Source organism: Acanthopagrus latus, chromosome 18 (assembly GCF_904848185.1).
Source record: "Acanthopagrus latus isolate v.2019 chromosome 18, fAcaLat1.1, whole genome shotgun sequence".
Lineage (NCBI taxonomy): Eukaryota > Metazoa > Chordata > Actinopteri > Spariformes > Sparidae > Acanthopagrus > Acanthopagrus latus.
Genome location: NC_051056.1, coordinates 29,542,123 through 29,562,192, shown reverse-complemented (window position 1 = coordinate 29,562,192; position 20,070 = coordinate 29,542,123). Strand labels below are relative to the sequence as shown.

The 20,070-nt window shown below is 42.0% G+C and overlaps 1 protein-coding gene across 1 annotated transcript; it reads right to left on the bottom strand.

Annotated features, from left to right (window-relative positions):
• Window positions 1-1,784: 1,784 nt before the first annotated feature.
• On the bottom strand, window positions 1,785-18,304 carry elovl6 (ELOVL fatty acid elongase 6). Its single transcript, XM_037078180.1, has 4 exons — window positions 17,790-18,304; window positions 5,035-5,166; window positions 4,492-4,643; window positions 1,785-3,449 (listed from the first exon to the last, which is right to left on the bottom strand). Exons 1-4 carry the CDS (start codon window positions 17,870-17,872, stop codon window positions 3,007-3,009), a joined length of 810 nt encoding a protein of 269 aa, XP_036934075.1. The 5' UTR covers window positions 17,873-18,304; the 3' UTR covers window positions 1,785-3,006.
• Between the last annotated feature and the right edge of the window lie 1,766 nt (window positions 18,305-20,070).

Genomic DNA, 20,070 nt, shown 5'->3' with positions numbered 1-20,070 from the left:
TTGTAAAGGCTTAAAGGAGGTGGGGAATAACACCCAGGTGTCTCTCACCCTCGTTCTGGATCTGTCCCTGACCCACTGAGAACCTCGTCTCCTTAGACTGCCGGCCTCTCTGCTCTGTTTGCACCCTGCTGTGTTTTCTTATCTGCCTCGTGTCGTTCTAGTGGAGAAACTGTGTTTGTTCTATAACCTGTTGAAACTCAAGCCCCTGTACACCTTCAGTTTGTAGGAGCACATTCCAGTTTGATTTTCCCTGAAGAGGCATTTGTTTATTGGTTTATTGTCCTAGTAGCTGACACCGAGCATCCCCCCCTCGAAGCTATTAAATAAATATAGAACACAAAACTGTGCTACATCAAATCAGTTTTGTAATGTTTCTTATCATAATTTGTACTTCATATCATCAAGTCAGCATGAAGAAACGTTGTTTTTGTGTAAATCAAACAGCAGTATAATTTATTAATGGCCCATCAGTCAGCCTGGCAGCTAAGGCAGCCAACCGTCCTCCTGCTGCCAGCGCCGGGACAAACTGAAGACACATCACCGGGACTGTCTGTCCTGTTCACCTCGGTGGGCTTCAGCTGGTGTTAACGTTAACCACATTTCACAGACATAAACGTGACAACACTTACCCTCAGGGTTTGAAGACTCCTACAGGACTCATTTATCCAGCAGAACAATAACTTTGATTTTTTTTTACTCAGTCAGTTGTGACAGCTCCAACAAAAAAGAAATAAGGAAATAAAACAGTGGTTAGACTGGAGGTGATGCATTTTTGTGGTCCTAGAAGGGGTGAGAGGAGACGATAACCTCCAGTCGACATGTTTATAGGTTCTGGTTGTTTTTTAAATGAACGACAGTATGCTAAATAAAGAAACACACTGGGATAAACTAATCATTCATGTATGTCCATCTATGATGCTACGAATACATTGCAACTCTGTGGGTGGCTGGACTCAGGCAGGACTCACGGGACCATCTGGACTTCATTCTACTGGCTTCTGACATCAATCAGGATGCTGTTATACGCTGGGATGCCATTTCATGCCCTGCATACAAACTACATGGAACAGAATTCCTTCAGTCTTGTGTGGTATCAATAGTGTTCACAATATGTCGTTTCAGTGAAATAAGTTTTTTATTTATCTTTCAAGAAGGCCAACGTTGGTTCATTTAAGATGTGTTGATGCATATTTCCAACAACTAATCACAGGGATGATATAATAGAGGAATTTAGGGGTCAGTTTTTGCAGGCGCAGTTCATCACCCTGCTTGAACTTTATGGTCTTGCTGTACATCTTGGAGGAGGAGAGGTTCAACTTGTTGTCGAAACTTCTGAATGCAGGTCTCGCAATAATCGTGGAATGGTTCAGTGGTTGAGCCAGTTAGCTCAATTATTCAGGTTTCGTTTGCTCATGCTACAGTGTGACACACATTCTTACTTGAGTGAATCAGGTGAAAGCAGAAAGTGGAATCCTGGATGTGTTGACGCACTCACAGCATGTATGCAACCTAAATATTTGCAATTACTGCCACATAAGAGCAACGAAACAAGTCTGACACGCCTACAAGCATCGGCTCCTGTCATCTAAACAGATGAACATGTGCACTGGGTATCTGGAAGTGATGATCACCATGTAGCTTTTCTAAATATACTGCTGCTTGTAAATCTGTCACACAGCCTGTAAAATGACTTTGCCGGTGCGTCACCAAAAAAAAAACAGATGAATTAATTGCAATGCAAAGATGTTGAAGCTGAGGCAGAAAATAAACACAGCAGGCACACGTCACGTTTTTTCACTCTTTGTTCGTACGTTAAGATTTTCAGCAACACTTGTTTTGACATTGATACAGTGCGAATGCACAATAGCACAACAGACACCATTAAGGATACATACTATTTTTAAAGTCAATACAGCAGATTTTAACAATTTGCATGTTTGATTTTTTTTTCTCTCTTTTGCTAAACATAAATGTTTGTCCTCCATTTAAGCCTTCATTGTCCAACACACAAGTTTTCCTCACTGGTAGGGACCCTTCAACATAGAGAAGTGTTTGGAAATCAATAGCAAGTCATTTTCCAAGTGTCATCGGCAACTTCTGCAAGGTCATGACAAGTGGTGAAGCAGGGCACTGTGAGCATCTGTTTCCCATCATGCCCAGGAGCAGTGTGATCATCTGAGTCAGACAGTCCAATCAGCTTCATTCGTACACTTTTCAACTATGCGGCCATACTGGATGAATTTTAGCCATACTGTAAACCGGTGCTGATGTTAAACATGTCTACTTTGTCTTGATATGCATATTATAGTAAGAAAGAGATAACCTAAGACCTGAGAAAATATCGCATTTTGCAATGTAAGACACAGAAGATACAGTGCCGTTCACCCCATCAGTTCACATCACCCACCAACACTCAGCAGCTTCAAACACTCACCAGTGTCTCAAACTTTTTCTTTGACAGTTTAAAACAGAACAACAAACACCAACGACAGACGGACAAAAACATACTCAGATGGCTCAAGTTAACGCTGACTCCATCCATCTTCATATGTACAGATTAATATTCTTTTTTTTAATATCAGGTAAACATATGCTTGTGGCAGATGCACTGGTTTTAATCTGGTGATTTTTGTCCTTTTTGTTATTTTCTAAATTTTTAAAAATTACTCATGGTGAATTCAAAAAGGGGCTTTAAAACTTCAGGCGGACGACTTGTGATGGCTTCTGATCATGGCGGCGCTGCTTCCTCAGCATCCCTCAACGGATACGTCACCTCCACTGAGGCGTTTTAGATCTGCACATTAATAGAAATGCTCAAGCACAAACACCAGTCATCCTCTTGACCCTCCCACCCGTGTCCCATCCCACACCCACTCCCCTGGCAACCACTCCACCTCTCCATCACCCAACCCTAACAGACCCTCTTCAAGTCACTGGTCCCTGCTCTCCATTTCCACCTCCCTTTTTCTTCATTATCTCCCTTCTTCCCACACTTATGGCATGTGTTTACTCTCTCTTCTTGGTGACAGCCGTAGCCGATGCTTGGGACTTGCTAAAGTAGGCCTCGATGAAGAACTGGACAAAGAGCACAAAGTAGCTGAGGTACATGAGGGAGGACCACACAATGTTCTGCATGTGGGATGGACACTCCTGGCCCTGCTGCATCCACGAGTACACCAAGTAATTGACCACACAGCCCATCAGCATCTGGGTGATCTGGGTGATCGTGATGAACATGGCGAACTTGCGCGACAGCTTAAAGCCGGCCGCCCGCAAGGCGTAGTAAGAGTACATGACGGCGTGGACCAAGTAGTTCATGGTCATGAACCATCCGCCGCCGGCCACCATGTCTTTGTAGGAGTACCAGGAGTAGAGCAGCACGGTGATGTGGTGGTACCAGTGGAGGAAGATGAGCTTCTGTTTCCTCAGGACGATGAAGAGAGTGTCACCTGCAGATGTGACAGAGGAAGTTGGATTGTTCAAAAGATGCAGGGGAGTTAGTGGAGAGCATGGGGAGGAGAATAAAGAGAACGGTGGATGAATGGAAAAGAACAGAAAGAAAGGGGAATCTCATTACCCTGGGCTCATTTAAAATCTCTGGCTGTTATTCAAGTTGCTGCAAAATATTGGCCCAACGATCTGTGTAAAACCTGAAAGCTGCTGGCACACAGAGCAGTGCTGAGATGTCTGAAACACAACTTAACTGGCTGCCCAATAAATGATCAAAACACAAGTGGCAGCTGGATTTACACAAGCTGCATTGCACATTATAGTGTTCACACTGGAAAATGGGTTAAAAATAAACCAGAACAGACACAGAAAACACCTACATGTGGATTCACGTCTGAAAGAAGACATGTTATGGAAGCAAACTGACTCAAAATCCAACATCGACCAATGAATGGAGAAATGGTAAAAAGTATTGCTAACAACATTTACCAAGAGATTATATTTGGGTTTAAACTGTGTGTTTCAAACAAACTCATACAAACGTACTATATCAGCAGGTATTTTTTTTCCCCCAAATTGATGTACAGTAACCAAAACACATCGTTTTGAACAAGTGTGAAATGACGCCACCCCTTACGATCCTGCATAACCACTGCTGACATCTGTCCATGTGGTGAACCAGCTGGAGCATGCTGCTCCTGAGGTTACACCGTGGTACATCAGCATACCACCGGCCTGTTTGTAACTGCATTTCCCTAACGTGTGTGTGTGTGTGTTTAGTCTAACACTGTTGTACACAACAACACAACAGTTATTATGAATAGATGACTGAATTATTTTAATTGCAGTTCACTAACACGCTTTTCTGTTTGGCATATCAAGTCACATCTGTCTGAAAGCAACACGAGTGAAGAGCACAATATTATTACAGCTAATTCAGAATGAAACATAACTTCAGCAGGATGCTTCAAGGGAAACAATATATAAAACCCAGTACACGGACAATATGACATGTAATGCCATAAAAAGGTCTGGACTTACCCAGTTCTGGTGCTTTACTAAGTACAAAGGCGTACGCCCAGAACTTGCTGACAGGCCCGTTGTAAAAACTCTGGTCACAAACTGACTGTTTGAGCCCTTTTGTCATCAGGATGTACGTCATGTAACTCCCAGTACGGATGGCACCGAATATACTACAAGGAAAAGAACACAGGACATCACAAGGAATCATTAAAGATGGTGCGATTATCTAGTTTTTATTCATTTCAATCACCCATCAGGGAATTAATTTAACGTTACACACTACTGTTCATACTTAATGTGTAAAGATGTTATGTGGCTCCATAATAATTATTCTCTTGCCTCTGCTGCAGTGTCTGATGTGACACGACACCAAAACTATGAGATACAGATATTCTATCAGCCGTCTGTCCTCTGAGCCAGAGAAAAGGTAGAAGAACCAAAGTAGATTTATTGATTACAATGTAATTCAAATAGGCCACTAGCTGTTAAAGTTTTGGCTCTTCATATTAAACAACTAGTGCTCATTTCATGTTTGAGATTAACAACGTAAAGCCTTCTCACCTGAATACAGCGAGCGTGAGCGACCACAGCACCAGAGGTTTCCTCAGCTCAAACTTCTCCCTCTGTTTCATGACATGGCGGCCACCGAGGATGAAGGCAGCGTAGAGGGCAGCGAAGAGAAAGGACTTCTTCCTGTAAACACAAATAAACAAAGAGATTAACATCATGATGATTGACGTTTAGTTGCATTTACTTACGCAGGTTAATGTTATTTGAACTGCGATGTTTTCAAAGGGAAACGTTTCTTTAATGAACTCTGGTTAAAGGCAGGCGAGTGTTTTCTAGGTCTGTCTCTCTCACTAATCCTCTTCCAGCATCCTATCTATGATCAGTACAACATACTGTTTACAGAGCACAAACAAAAGCTGCACCAGCTCCACAGGAAATGCCTGAAGTAATGAGTTAATGATTTGAGTCCAGCTCCAACTGTCCCTCACTGCTTAGCTTTCAGTCTACAGTTATTGCTTCCATTAAATTCCAGCTCCCACCATCCTCCGACGCCTGTTTCGTCTTAATTGACTTGTCAGAGGTCACTGCTGTGCCATATGAAGCGGAGCACTAGTGCTGCAGCACCACCTGGCCATAACAAATCTAAAGCAAAGCATTTCCCAGTCCTCAGCAAAATTACAAAGCACAGGTGGTCTGACTAGACAGACTGGCTGGGCAGCATCAACAGAAGATTGGGGCATGCTGCCTAAAACTAGAGCAGCTTTTTCTCCCCAAAAAACAGACAGTTTGTTCTGTTGGACAGGGAGCAGAATAATATTTCAGAGCCAAAAAAGTTGGGAAAAACTAAAAATAAACTCAGGTAAAGTTGCAGGTGAGCTAGAGGTACGGGCATGTGTGACTTGGAGAAAAGCAGCGTGCACAGCAACACTTTCGGAATAAATAAATAAATCAGTTAATTAAAAACATCAGGTTTGCTCTCGGGACCAGGAATGAGGCATTCTGGGAGCTGTGGGACCAACAGCTCCTGGGAGGATGAGTTGTATAAAACTGGCCCAGGGAGCCACGTTCCAATTCAGTCATGTTGCTTCTCTGCTGCTGTTTAGAGGTTATACTGAAGTTAATCACCACAGTGGAACACAATGCCACAAATTATTCTAACCAAAGATTCAGATGTGTAGTAGTCTAAAAATAGAAAAACTGACTATTCAAGGTCAGTTGTCTTTGTAATATACAGCAGTAGCACACTAGTAAACTGTTGAATGGCCTTAACTCACTGATGCTGAACTCACTACGAAGGCAACATTTCTCACACAACAGCTGCACGTGCAAAACCTGCGACTACCAATCCATCCTGTTCTGTTTTGATGCATCAGCAGACAGCAACACTGATGAGGCATGTCGCTCGGCAAGAAAGATAATAAACATTTTGCTTAAATACTTTGGAAACACAATGTGAGCTAAAAGCCACGTGGCAGGTGATACGCAGGGAAACAGGAAAACCTTTTGTTATCATCCAGACAATTACGTTTTATTGTTAAGAATGTGTCACAGAAACATCTGAAGTGAATTCTTGAAGTCACCGTTTTAAAAATTGTTGTTGCGGCAGCCATATAAGAGAGTCAGTCAAATATGTGAAGCTGGGTATCAGTCACCAGCTACGCTTCGACCAATAGCAGCTAATTAAACAAATGTCGAGATCCTGAAAATGATCCTGCAGCATGTGTATATCTTAAAAAAGTGAATGATGCTCAGATTGTGAAGCTTTAACTGTCGCCAAGCAATCACACGAGTCAATGAGGAAAGGAACAAAAAGTCCAACAACTAGTTTAAAATAATGGACTTCATTGTGCATCAGTATCCAGAGAATGACCTGATGCCACCTTCCTGTTCATGCAGGAAACCCACAGACGGATCTAGGCCACCTCCACAGAACAGAGGACAAAGCATTCCAGTCAAAGTCGAAAGGAGAAGCTGTCATAGAGCCACAACCGGGTTGGACTGCAGAATGACATCACTGTTTCTCAACTACACACGAAGAAGCGGAGAACAATGCAACACAGAGGTCGCAGTGGCCTACATACTGAGGGGAGGAACAGTCTCAGCACTGCCCTCCAGCGTACTGCTGTAAGCTGGAAGGTCAGAGGTCAGAGTGGAATACGGCCTCAGCTGTGATCTCGTCGTGATTCCCTTCTTATGATATCCTGCAGAGGCAAAGGCATTCTTCTTTTAGTGCAGCAAGTGCACATAGTTAAATTCACTGCACACTCCATAATAATCATCCAATCGTGTTGTTGCACCGAGGTGAAGCAGGAAGGGCACAGGTGGAATGTGAAACTTTAATGATGGCTGCATTCCATTTTGGTGAGCAGGTTGCAGGGCTTGGATATTGTGCTTGTTAGTGCTCACATGTGCTTCTCCTGCTTTGTCAAGTCAAAATGTCTGAGTGACATCTTACAGGAATGGAAGATATCTTTTACTTTTGGATTACCAAAAAGGTCAGCTCATTAAAACATATCTTAGATGTGGGCCTGGTCCCGGTCTCTCAAAATAAAGGTCTCTGAACTTAAATGTTTCCGATGTGAAGTATTTTCGACATAACATAGATCAGATACACTGCAGCGTATTTTATTTACCAGCTCAGGCACAAAGGTAGTTGGAGGACAGTTGGAGTTGTTGTATCATCATCATGTGCAGTAGAGTAAGTAGTCCAAGCTGCAGCATGTTTAGAAGATGGATTACACCGCTGTCAGAAAAATAACAAAGGGCACAGAAACCCAAGGGCATGGTCAAAGCTGACACGTTGGCTGGAGGAGGCTCTACTGTTGTCTTTGCAAACGCTCTGAAGTGCCAGCTGCAGCCAAGCCATGTCTGCAGTCACAGGAATCTATTTGAGACATCAGTGTGAATTCACATCACCCCTTCACCCTCCCCTGGTGCCTCTACAGCTCCACGCCTGACCTTCATGACTTGTATTCACTCAAGAAATTATACTTCAAACAGGATTTTCTACCACAAGTAGCGCTTCTTACTAAATGAAAGCCAGCACGCAAGTGATACAATCTGAAATGATTCAAGGGCCAAAAGAAATACTATCACTGTTCTGCCGAAACAAAATGACTCAACATCTGTGTGAGCACGATGGAGCATCTGACCAGCACCAAGTATGTAACAAATCATTTGTGCTAAATTTAATAAATAATTCGATAAAAAAAAAAAAAATCATAGTATGATCAACATCCATGAACAAAGATCAAGGAAGGAACAACAGAATTTGGCGAACACGACAGAAAAAGTGGAAATAGCGCTTCTGATCCTGCGTTATGTCTACATGGGACAATTTATTAAGAGAGGTGTGTTCAGAAGCCTTGGCTCTGCTGTTTGTCAAAGTGGGCCGAGGCAGCACAAATGAAAAACTACAACGTCAGAGTTCTTTTGGGGAGGATCAGCACGGAGCAGAAACAGAATCAGCAGAGATTTCTTGCTTGCTGTGGGGTTATAAACCAGCTGCTTTCCTCCAGCTGAGATTTCCTCCAAATAACTGTAAGCAGCTCTGGCTTCATTTGAAAAGAAGATACAGGTGCCCCAGATCCACCGGATAAATCATCCTGTTCAAAGTGTGCCCACGGATTTGTTTTTATTCTGTGTCCATGAAGGTTGACACACTGAAATAAACTTTTGTTATCACAAATTGAGTCAAATATTAGTTTACAACAAAAACATCAAATTAAAATTATGATTAGTGTGTACAGCCTGGACAATATGCAGCCGCTGCTCAGTGAGCTCTGTACGGTATCTCTGGCATGTCTTTCTCTGATGTGTGGTTGTTATCACAGCCCGGGTCGCTGTGTGAGCCGCTGGGCGTTGGCCCAGTTTGTTCTGTTGTCAAATCTTGCTGGAGATCTGAGATACCTAAAAAAAGGTGTTCATATCTGAGAGAGTAAAGATAATAAACTTATGAAAACAATAAACCCTAAGCCCAACAAACATATTGACAATAATATCGGTATGAGAGTTCAGTCTATGATGATGTTTATTATTTTTATTCTCACTTCAAATCGTTCACTGCCTCTGAGAAAAAGCATCAAACTCCTCACAATAACCATCAAGTGCAGCTTGAAGTATTATAATAGACATATCACAATACAGGTGTGCACTACAGCCCTGTGGCTTTAGGTGCTCCATGTTCTTGCATATAACATCTACAGTACACTCCATAGTGTAATGAGGATGTTGATCCCACAGACCCTCCCCTCCCCCACCGACAGTGTTGTATAAAGCTGCTGGATAACCTGCTGTGGAACTTGGATCTGTATTAGCTGGTCCAGGAGATTTCACCCGTTACGTAATCCTGAGTTTGCAGTCTGAGGATGAGTCTGCACGCTCGTGCCAGTGAGCTAGTGTCTAACTGTCTCCCCAAAGTGTTTACAGTGTCACATATGCATATGCAACCATATGCACAATGAGGTGTATGTGTGCACACACAGAGCCACTCAGTTCAGTGCAGGGTGTGTAACTCTACACCACTGGCAGTGTTCGGAGTTACTGTGCCAACATGTAGGATGAGCAGCAAGCCACTGAATAAGATCGAGAGGTGCTGTAAGTAAGACCGAGATATTACAGAATAATCTGCCGTCCAGGAAGCACCCAGATATAATCCAGTTAGTAACACACCCACTACCCACAGGTGCTGCGTTCACTTTCCAGTAAGACTAGAATATCTAGAAGTGCTCACTTCTATATGTCACTGGTTGAGTTCACGCTGCATCTGGTGGCCCACATCAAACGACAACTTATCTATTCAGTAAAGAGAAGAGTACTTCTCTTGAGTGGTAATTATTCCAGCCTGCTAAGTGCTCAAGAACATCTTGAGTCAAGCTTATTTTGAGCAGCAAGACAAATGGCTTGTAGGAAGCTTACATTGCATAGCACTTAACAGCACATTGTACACATTCTTACCACATGATAGCATCTCTGCATTCTTTTCAAGATACTTTTCCCACAAAACATCTTCTCACACGATAAAGTGATGCAATCTTACACTTAAAGACTCTGGATCAAGATGTGTCTCTCTGTCTGTCCGACCAACATGTGATCTCAGATATCAGTGTTATATTGATAATACTGACAATTTTAGCACAAGTGACATAACAAATGTTTTCCTTATAACAAATGAGTGAGGGCCATGTCATCTGAATCTAAAGGGTTTGTGCTCTGAGCCCTGGTGAAGCTCAGGACTCATGTTTTGATGAAAGGGTCCCAAATTTGTTTCCATCTTCTGCTCCACTAGCACTGAATAATGGCACACACATACAGGTCAAGCACAAGCGTGACCCGATACACATTCCTGAAACTGCAGAGGGCAGTAATGCAATTATGTGCTGCATGTGAGCCGTGTTTTCACACTACTTTGAAGCTGATGGAGACAACGCGCCAAGAAAGGCCGCAAAGTACCGCGCAGGAGAGACTGATAGTCCATATATATTTTAGTGATGCAAAAAACAAGCAAACACGAACACTTTTTCATGCACTATATTTAATAATTGATCTGCTACTTTGAATTTTAAGAAATGGATGTTTTCACACGCTCTCTGAATATGGTCCCTCATTACAGTCGATATATTCACTGTTTAATTCCAGCTGCCATGCACAGCTAATTAATGCAAACAAAATAATATAGGCTATGATGAACTGCTCTGTCCTCTGCTTGCATCTAACCTTTTCCTTGACAGCCACATGAAATCAAAAAAGTGAAACCAGAGTCACTCCAGGCAGACCTCAATTCCTGAGCAGCCAGCGCACATCTTCATCTCTGGCCTCACCAGTCGTGAGGAGGAGAGCAGTCCAGGAAACATCAAGCCTGGGGTGGATTCTGGGTTAACACGGTCAGAAACGATCAGCGTCACCATGTGCTGCTCTCGTTAAAATGGCAGCAGCATGCAGAAGCAAGACTTTGCTAATTAAACTGTACGTCCATCAAGAGGAGCTGCTGAGTTGCACTGAAAATAATGATTTCCTCATCTGGTGTAAGTCATACATGTTTCTGTTTGCTTTCATTTGATTAAGCATGAAATAAAACATCTCTTTAGTTATCTGTGTGCATTCGATTCAGTTGACAACCCCAGTTTTCAAAATGTAATCACTGTATTCCAGGAGGAAAAAACAAACTACGTAATGACCAATGACATGATACCCTGACGCCAAATCCAAGACAGGTACCTGCATCCAACAACGGGGCTCAAGATCCCTGAAACAATAGCCTGGACTCTTCTTGGACTGAATAAGTAACGTGAAACTCAGAAGGAAGAGACTTATCTCCTCAACACATCAAGTACCGTTGAAACCTGACCTTCAGGAACGGCCAATGAGCTAAGACTACTGAAACAAAAAGAAAATGACTGGCCATGATAAAGACACATCTCATATGTCCCTCACAGGGTCTTTAAGAACCATGAATCACTTCATTTTGGCCGACAACAACATTCGAAATGTAACAAAAACCAGAGCTGCTGAATCATATAATACAAATAGTGGGTATAAGCGTTAACAGACAGAATGAACACAACAGAGCTCAGCAGAGACCTCGTTATTCATTCTCACTGCATCGCTCTCACTCTGTATCCCTGGTTATCAGTCCGGGCCAAAACCACCAGAGATCCATCAAAAGCGCAGAGAGCCCCGGGATGCTATCTACCCCAGAGGCTTTTCAGGAACCGAGAGCACAAGATTCCAAGCAACCTGCATGATAATGAGGAATGATGACGTCTGTGAGAGCAAAGAGTGATTCAGCAGGTTAAAGATGCTGGTATTACACAGGGTAACAACTCTAGCAAAACACGGCAACGTTGATACTCAACATGCTGTTTTTGAACCACAGCTGTTTTCTTAGACTTCGCAAAAGACTCACATTAAATGCACAGCTACAGGATAACAAACACAAAGGCCAGCTGCACTTACAATACAATGCAAATACTCAACCACGAGTGACGTACATAATCCTCAATAGTAAATTACACAAAGCTCAGCGATTAGATCATTTTCAATGACGTTTTTCCAACACGTCATACAGCGAGCAATCACTCTGTCAAATTAGATGCTTTCAGTTCTGTTGCGATCGCTTTCTACATAAAGCAACCGTCCAGATGTTTGGCTGCATTCAGACCAAATCCAGCAGTGCATCAAAAACATAGGTCCTTCCATTCATTTGTGTGACGGTATGAAGTGAAACGAAATATACGCCAGAGTTGGCATGTTAGATGTTTATTGAGAAGAAAAGTATAATATAAAAGCACACAGTGTAAAACTACAGTAATTCATATAGGATCAGTTATCAAGCACAATTCACTTTCACTATCATATAATTAAATGCATAAATTAATAAAGTGGACTTGGACAGAAACATCCATGTGTTTGAGCTAAATGCAATCAGTGGATTTTGGATATAATTTTAATAAAGTGAATCTGAACTATGCACTTTACAGGTGATGTAAGCGCTGTTGTTGTTGTTTTAGCTAACGTCCTGTCTGTTTTGTCGGTTAGCAATCCCCTCCCTCCTGTTTCTGTCACCACAGCAGCAAGGAGGGGTAATTACCAGACATGGCAGCAAACAGGAAGATCCTGCTCTCTGCACATTCACGAGCAGACAGGACCGACTCTTCGTGGAGTTCTCTGTTCTGACTGAAGTGGGCAGGGACACCAGACTCTCTATACAGCAGAGATTACTGTTGGAATAGAAAGCTATTTAACATGTATTCTATGTACGTATGTAAAGGAGAAACTTTCATTATCATACTAAGATTGTGATATTTGTAGCCAAGCCGTCTATTTTAGTCTTATTCCCTGCTCTCTCTTATCTGCAGCTGAGTTGGTCTTTTCTTGATCAGTCCTACAGTTCAAGGATACGTGTTGAACTGATTGTGTTAATATCATCCAGCTGACAGCTCAGGTTCAGAAATGTACCTGACTTCACTTTGCACTTTGATTCTCAGGTCCCAGCTGCTATGATGCTGCTGAAAGCCCTGAAATAACACAAGAGCACTGACGACTACGACGTCTGATGCAGAAACTGCTGTAATTTGCGCTCCACAACCAATTTTAATCAGAGCGTTTAATCGCTCATTAGTTTGAGTCGGCTGTCTGCATTTTTATGAGCAAGGTCAAGTTTGACAAACTTGCATCACCCCTGTGTTGCACGACACATACATCGTTGTCTTGCTCTCACACTACCTCGTGTGTTCATGGTACTTTCACTTTTGTAACAGGAGGAAAAAAGGTTCTGTTGCTCGTTCTGTTGATAAAACAGCATCTCGCTCCACGGCCTCTTGCTGTTCCTCTTCTTGTTCTTTCAACTTGTTTAATTGTCGTTGCTTCACAATGCTGAGCTGTCTGCCGTCAGTCTCCAGGGAACACATCGGATCGGTGTACCAGTCTCCATTCATCCCTGCAAACAATGACACGGACACACATACATTTACAGTCCATACATCTCTCTCAGTGTCTCGTTTTGAAACACATGCATTCATTAAACAAAGGACCTCGTCTGTGCAAAACACAAAACAAACACATGTTTAATTATTATTTTACAACTAATAAACTGTTTTCGTCAACAAATTAACGAGACGGCAAACAAAGCACAATGATTTCTGACTTTTTTAAAAGCTCATTAACAAATTGTGTATCAAATATGAACATTTGTCATCTATTCAAAGTACTGATATCCAGATGTATAAAATATTAATATATTTTCTTACCTTTAATGTTTTTTTTAGTCATCATTCATCACCACAGTTCCTCCGTCTCCGGTGATCAGCTCCGCCTCCGCGGTGGCAGATGAATATTTCAAAACCCGACAGGGATTTTTATCTCGCAGATACATCCTGCTGCCGACGGCGGTTATTCTTTCATATTTGCTTGGAAGTTTTAGATTTCAGTTTCAAGTTCATTTACTGAACGCTGAGTAATCCTGGACTCTCCCCAATCAGTGATGTCACAGCAGGCGTTTGTCATCAGTGGTCAGACTACAATCAGCTGCTGTGACATCACTGATAGGGCATCAAGTTCAAGAGTAGTTTAGACTTAACTCTGGCCAACTTCAGTTCACATGTACACTGTTGACAATGTGATGAGCTGGAGCACTCAGGACTCAATCAACTGGCTCTGTCAATAAAGCTGACAGTTGTTTTTTGAATAACACTACAGATGACACAATTAAATGAGTAATGGATTACGTGGCAACTATTAGTAATCTTTTTAAGAAAATATGCAAACCAGCTTCCTCAATGTATTTTCTGGTTTGTTTGAACTTAATTTCCAATATGAACGTTGGCAAGGTACATTTCTGCAAAACCACAGATACATTAAGACTTGACGTTTCTTGAGGTTCAATTTGAAATATTTTCAGATTTTTCTCACAATGTTGTGTTTGTGCTCTGTTAAGGTTTAACCACAAAAACTACTGAGTTAAGGTTCCCAGAACTGTTAATGTTTGGGCTTAATTAAATACATGTGTTGGATGCCACAGACACAGCTGGAGATAATCCCAACTTCCAATCAAACAACCGTGAACAAAGCTGGAAATTGTACTAAGGTCACTTTAAATATGTTCAGTGTGACACTGACTAATGTTGAAACACAGACCCACAGTCACTTGCTTGCCAGAATGACAGTAAACTGAATTTTTTTCAACATACTGCTTTCTGGCAGCATAAATCAATCTAAAGTTGTATTGTGCTATAGCATAATATGTAGTTTCTTCTTTTAATCAAATAATTTTCCAAAAACTGAACTAGAACTTGAACAGAAACATTAGTTTGAAAATTCAAAGCCAAAATCTAAAAAAAATGTACTTGTGTCAGCACTCAGCTTAGTTGATGTTTAAGTTGCTGTATGTAAGATTTGAGAAATATCTCTCACTAGCTGCACTGCTAACCGAGCTGACAGTTAGCAGCAGTTAGCACTGACTCTGCCTCGCCTTTGTTTGGAATGTGAACTTGAGAGGTGGCCAATTCTTACATATTGCACCTTTAATTTCAGACCCTAGCAGAGCTTTGTTGAAGGTGCGTCGGCGCGGGTTAAATAAATAAAGGTGTGACGAACATATCTGTGATTAATGTCACAGCACAGTGAACGAGCTTTACACTTAGATTTCAAACGTCCTGCTGAACCAGCCATCAAAAAGCTTCTGTTTTCTTCTTTTCCACGAGACATTTTGCCTTCAGACGACTTCATTCTTGTTCATGTTTTTTTTTCTTCTTTTTTTTCCCCTTTCTCCGTCTCACCCTCGGGTCATAAAAACATGTCACACTTAGTCAGCTGCAGCCTGAACGTTACGAATGTAATAAACAACCTATCAAATCCCATTTTCTGCGGTTGTTGCCTCTATCATCTCTGTGCATTGGCCCCGGCTGACATCCTCCACTACAGGAGCAGCCGAGAGAAGTCAGCACAGATCAGCTGCAGCCTGATTGGCTAACGCTCTGTCAGCAGACATCAGAAGATGAACGTTATTGGCTGGTTGTCAGTACCAGGGTAGGGACAGCTCCTACACACTGCTCCCATGCTGTCTCGCTCTCTCTCTCTCTCACACACACACACACACACACACACACACACACACACACACACACACACACACACACACACACACTAACAGATTTAATTTCAGTGAGTAAGACTGAATCTGGCTCAAGAGCTCTATTCAGACTAAATTTATGTTAGAAATGTGATGCTAAATGTGCCTCTTGTCTACAGGCAGCACCAACAGATGATCACAGCCAAACGAAACGCCTCCTGCTCACCGTGTGCTGCATTTTTTTTTTTTTTTTTACAAACCACAGCACCACAGAATGCTTAATGAAGCCTATGCTAACTTTACGCATGACTCATTCTGTTTTGCTTCGAACCATTTCTTGCTCGACCTGGCGTGGACCTGGACAGTAATGACCCCTACAGTGAGTTCACACTGTGTAGTAGTTGGACTGGACCTGCATGTATGAAATGCATCACTGCACACAATCAAAAAGCAATATTTACTTAACCCCAGCAGCAACAGTGAGCTATCAGCAGAGGATAATGTTGCAGTGTGTGTGAAGCCTTGTAGACACAGCCCTGGGCAAACAATGACACATCTTAAATTAGTTGGTGTTTTTTTTTCAATCTCCAGTCAGGAAAGATACTGCAAGTTTTTATGAGCTCGTTTCATAATATTTACAGCTGAAACTGTTTTAAATTAGAGCCTGACTGATCAATCATTGAACCGATGTCATCAAGTGTTATTGATCTACCACAGATATATCTGTATCTGAGTATATGTTGTCCAATATGCACCTATATTTCTAAAATACAGACTATTATCCAGAGAACAGCATTTAGGGTAGTTTATAACTATCAGATCCCAGGGGAATTATAGTGTTACTGATGTTACTGATGTCATTTAAGACAATAACATTTATTGTTGAACTGTTTGATATCCTGCATCAGTAAAAAACATCACGACATTTAAAGGATAATTACAATAATATGTGTATTTGATGGCATCTGCAAGAGTATCAGCAAAGCTTTATTATATGTCATTGCAGTTGGAAACATCTTTGGGTTTTTGGGCCGTTGGTTACAAAAATGTGCTGTTTTAAGGCGTAACATTGGACCCAGGGGGCTTGTGACGGACACGTTTCTCTATTCTCCTAATAGAATATAGTATAAATGTGTAATTGAAGAAGAATTGACAAGTTAAGTGGGAATTAAAGAAGCAGCCAGTTGCCATTTTCACACATACATTAATAACAATGAGTTATGGGACGCTGGGATATGTTGGTGTGTATTTATCTGCATGTGCACAGATGTGAAGTCAAATAAAATGTGTCGCATTATATTTGGGGGACCAATAAATGTTCAGAAAACAGAAAAATAATAAATTCAGATATGTCACAAAGTAAACAAAGAAGTGAAACGCTGAAATAAAATCCTTTCAAGAAGCATAAATGGTTTTGGTTGCTATGGTTACAAGCTATAGCTTGTCTCATTTGTTTATCTAATGTATCAAATTCTATCCTATTAGTGATGATTAATGGATGTGTAATTAAAGTTTATAACAGGATTTATGTCTGTCAGGTCATAATATGTTAAAAGTTTGTTTTCAGTCATTTAAAGGTCTTTATAACGGAGAATAGTGATAATGGGGTTAAACAGAGAATGAACAATCCCAGCTGCAGAGCCATTAACATGCAGCATGATGTCTGTTCACATCTGCAGATTTAAGATGCATGTGCATCATAAATAAAAATGTAAGACCGGGTCCATGCAAGGACAGGACCAGGACAGGACCAGGACAGGACCAGGAGAGAACCGAGCCTCGGTGTAAGACGCTGCTGGGCCACTGGCAGACTGGATGGATGACCTTTACAGTAGTATCGCGGTAACTGATGCCGGGAGAATAAATCTCAGGGAATCAAGGACAAACGTGACCGTCTGATGTTGAAACGATGCCGTGAAGCCGCAGCAGAGCGCGTGCGGTGCGGGGAGGACCTGTCTGGAGCATCGCGCCCGCACGAGGCTGCAGAAGAGGCCCGCGTCAATTTGCTCATTTCATGAGGCACGAGCGGCAATTTGCGGCTGATGACAGAGAGGCTGATATAACAGGATACCGCGAGCTCTAATCCCGGTGAGCGAGGCTGGTGCATGTGCGCCGTCACAGCCTCGGATCCTCACGTACACACGGTTTGGACCGAGACCCGCTCATTGTGCTGCGGGATTAAGGAGAAAAAAAAAAAAAAAAAAGACAAACGGGGCGCTAACGTGCCGCGGAGCCTTACCAGTTCTCCTGCATCCATCGGATGGCTTCGTCCTCGTTGAACTGCCTCTCGAACTCGTACTCTTGCAGGGCTAGCACCGACATGCTGTCTGGTTCGGTTCTGCGGCGGGAACAAGACGGTACTGGGCTGGACTGGACTCTTTATTTTAGGCTGTTTCCTCGCAACCCTCCACTCGCATCGCTCGTGCTGCTGTCAGGACCCCGCCGTTGTGCGCGAGCAGCTCGACAGTCGCGGCACCTTCCTCCTCTACCGGCTGACGGCGCGAGCCTACGCCCTCTTCCTCAGGAAGGTCAACCCCGGGTCCTAGCGCCGGCGGAGTTTTCGTCTCCTTCCTTCAGCTCAGATGGACTCAGTTTCCCTTCATGCTGCTCAAACTGAAGCTCCTTTTCTACTGGTCCAAAAAACCCCTCTGCATTCACACCCGGGTCAGCTGACTCTGCGGTAGACCCAGGTTTTTATCTCCTTGATTTAAACATAAGAACGTGCTAAATTCAATAAAGATAAAAGTGATGGCGTGTTATCAACATACAATGGAGCCTCATTCGTTCCTATGAGAAGTTCTCGGTGGTGTTTAGAAGCCCAAACTGCTCAACTTCCCGGCTGTGAATGTATCTGGATCGCCAAACAAGCCGGGTAACTTCCGGTTAAGCCCCTGGGTAACTTTGAGGGGGATAAAGTAATTTAACCATGTGGCTTTTCTGGCTTTTTCAGACTATTATTGGCCCTAATGGTTCAAATTATGACAGTGAAATGAGTCATGTCTCCGGGGTTGTTCCGCTCAAAAAAATGTCTCCCCCGTTTTATAGACACTTCGTCACGTTTAATGTCACCACGAAGGCGACGGAAACAGTTGTGAAAGAACAACACGACGCTTCTGATAAAAATCACAGATGGGCCATCTCGCCTGCAGGAAGTGGGAATGGGGTCAACACGTGGTTTTTAGTGGGTTGACCCACGTTTAAAAAACTTGTGTAGACCTGCTAATTTTGGTGGAAACGTGGAGTTAGTGAGGGGTGTTGGGATCAGGGATCAGGGCCGTAGCCAGAATTTCAGAAATACTGTGGTCAAGCCCCCCACCAATCATATCAGTTACAGCAAAAACATGATCAGTTCTGACTGAAACGTGTTAAACTCATTTCTTTGCTCAAAAAAACTTATAACAACCATCATTCAGATATGGTAAATGTATTGCTTATTCGATTTAGTTAAGTAATTTTACTATTAAGAAACAATGATATGGTTTAAAGTTTAAAAAATCAGTTGCACCTCTCTAATGGAATCTAAATAATGTTAATACAAGATCTACACAGTATTTATTAACAATTTACAAATAATTAGGAACATCTATTGCAGCTTTCCAACAAACAATTGATAATGAATAAAGCATTTCAGTGGTTGTTAACAGTACAATAACTATTAACAAAAGTTTAATTAACTATAAATGTGTCATAGATATATAAATATAGAGAGATATCATCAGATTAATTCACAGTGTAGTGAGCAGGACACAGGAGTTTGTGTGTCTGTGTTTAAATTCCATAAACAGTCACTAAATTTCAGCATCACCACAGTCTGAACGCGTCTCTCTTCTTCTCCACTCTCGTCCCTGGAATGGTGTTTTTCTTGTAAAGTGTGTTTCCCGTCTGGAGCTGCAGATAACGATTATCTTCATGCTTGATCAATTCATAATTTAGCCTTTAAAATGCCAGTGCAGTGAAACACGTCCAATCCCAAATTCCCAAAATCGATATCAGACATGAGAATCGCTTCTTTTGCCCTGAACCCAAAGTTTCTCACACTACTGAGCTTTTCATATTTTCTGCAAATGTTTGCGTTTCATTTTCTCATAACTTACCGATCGATCTGATAAATCTGTTAAATTAATTCTACTTCTCTTCACCAGAGGCCGAAAACAGTTTTAATTTATTTTTTTTAGGCTGTTTAAACAAACTCCACTGCGAGTAAAAGTCCTTGTGAAGCACAGACACACATAAATATTATCAATTTAATGTATTGAAAGTGCTGTCATCTGTGTTTATAGCATGTTTTTATCATATCAGATACATGAAAGTGTAACTTGCATCTGAAGGAGGCTAATTTTAATGTATTTATCTACTTTTAAGTCAATCCTTTGGGGAAATTGGGTGTGACAGTACCCTCTCAGTTTTACCAGCTTGGAGCACCCACAGTGCATCACAAGCCAGTTTTATTGCACAATCATTAACCTTTTTTTTCCCCTCCAACATCCTGAAACATTGTCTCCATGAAAGCTTTATCAACT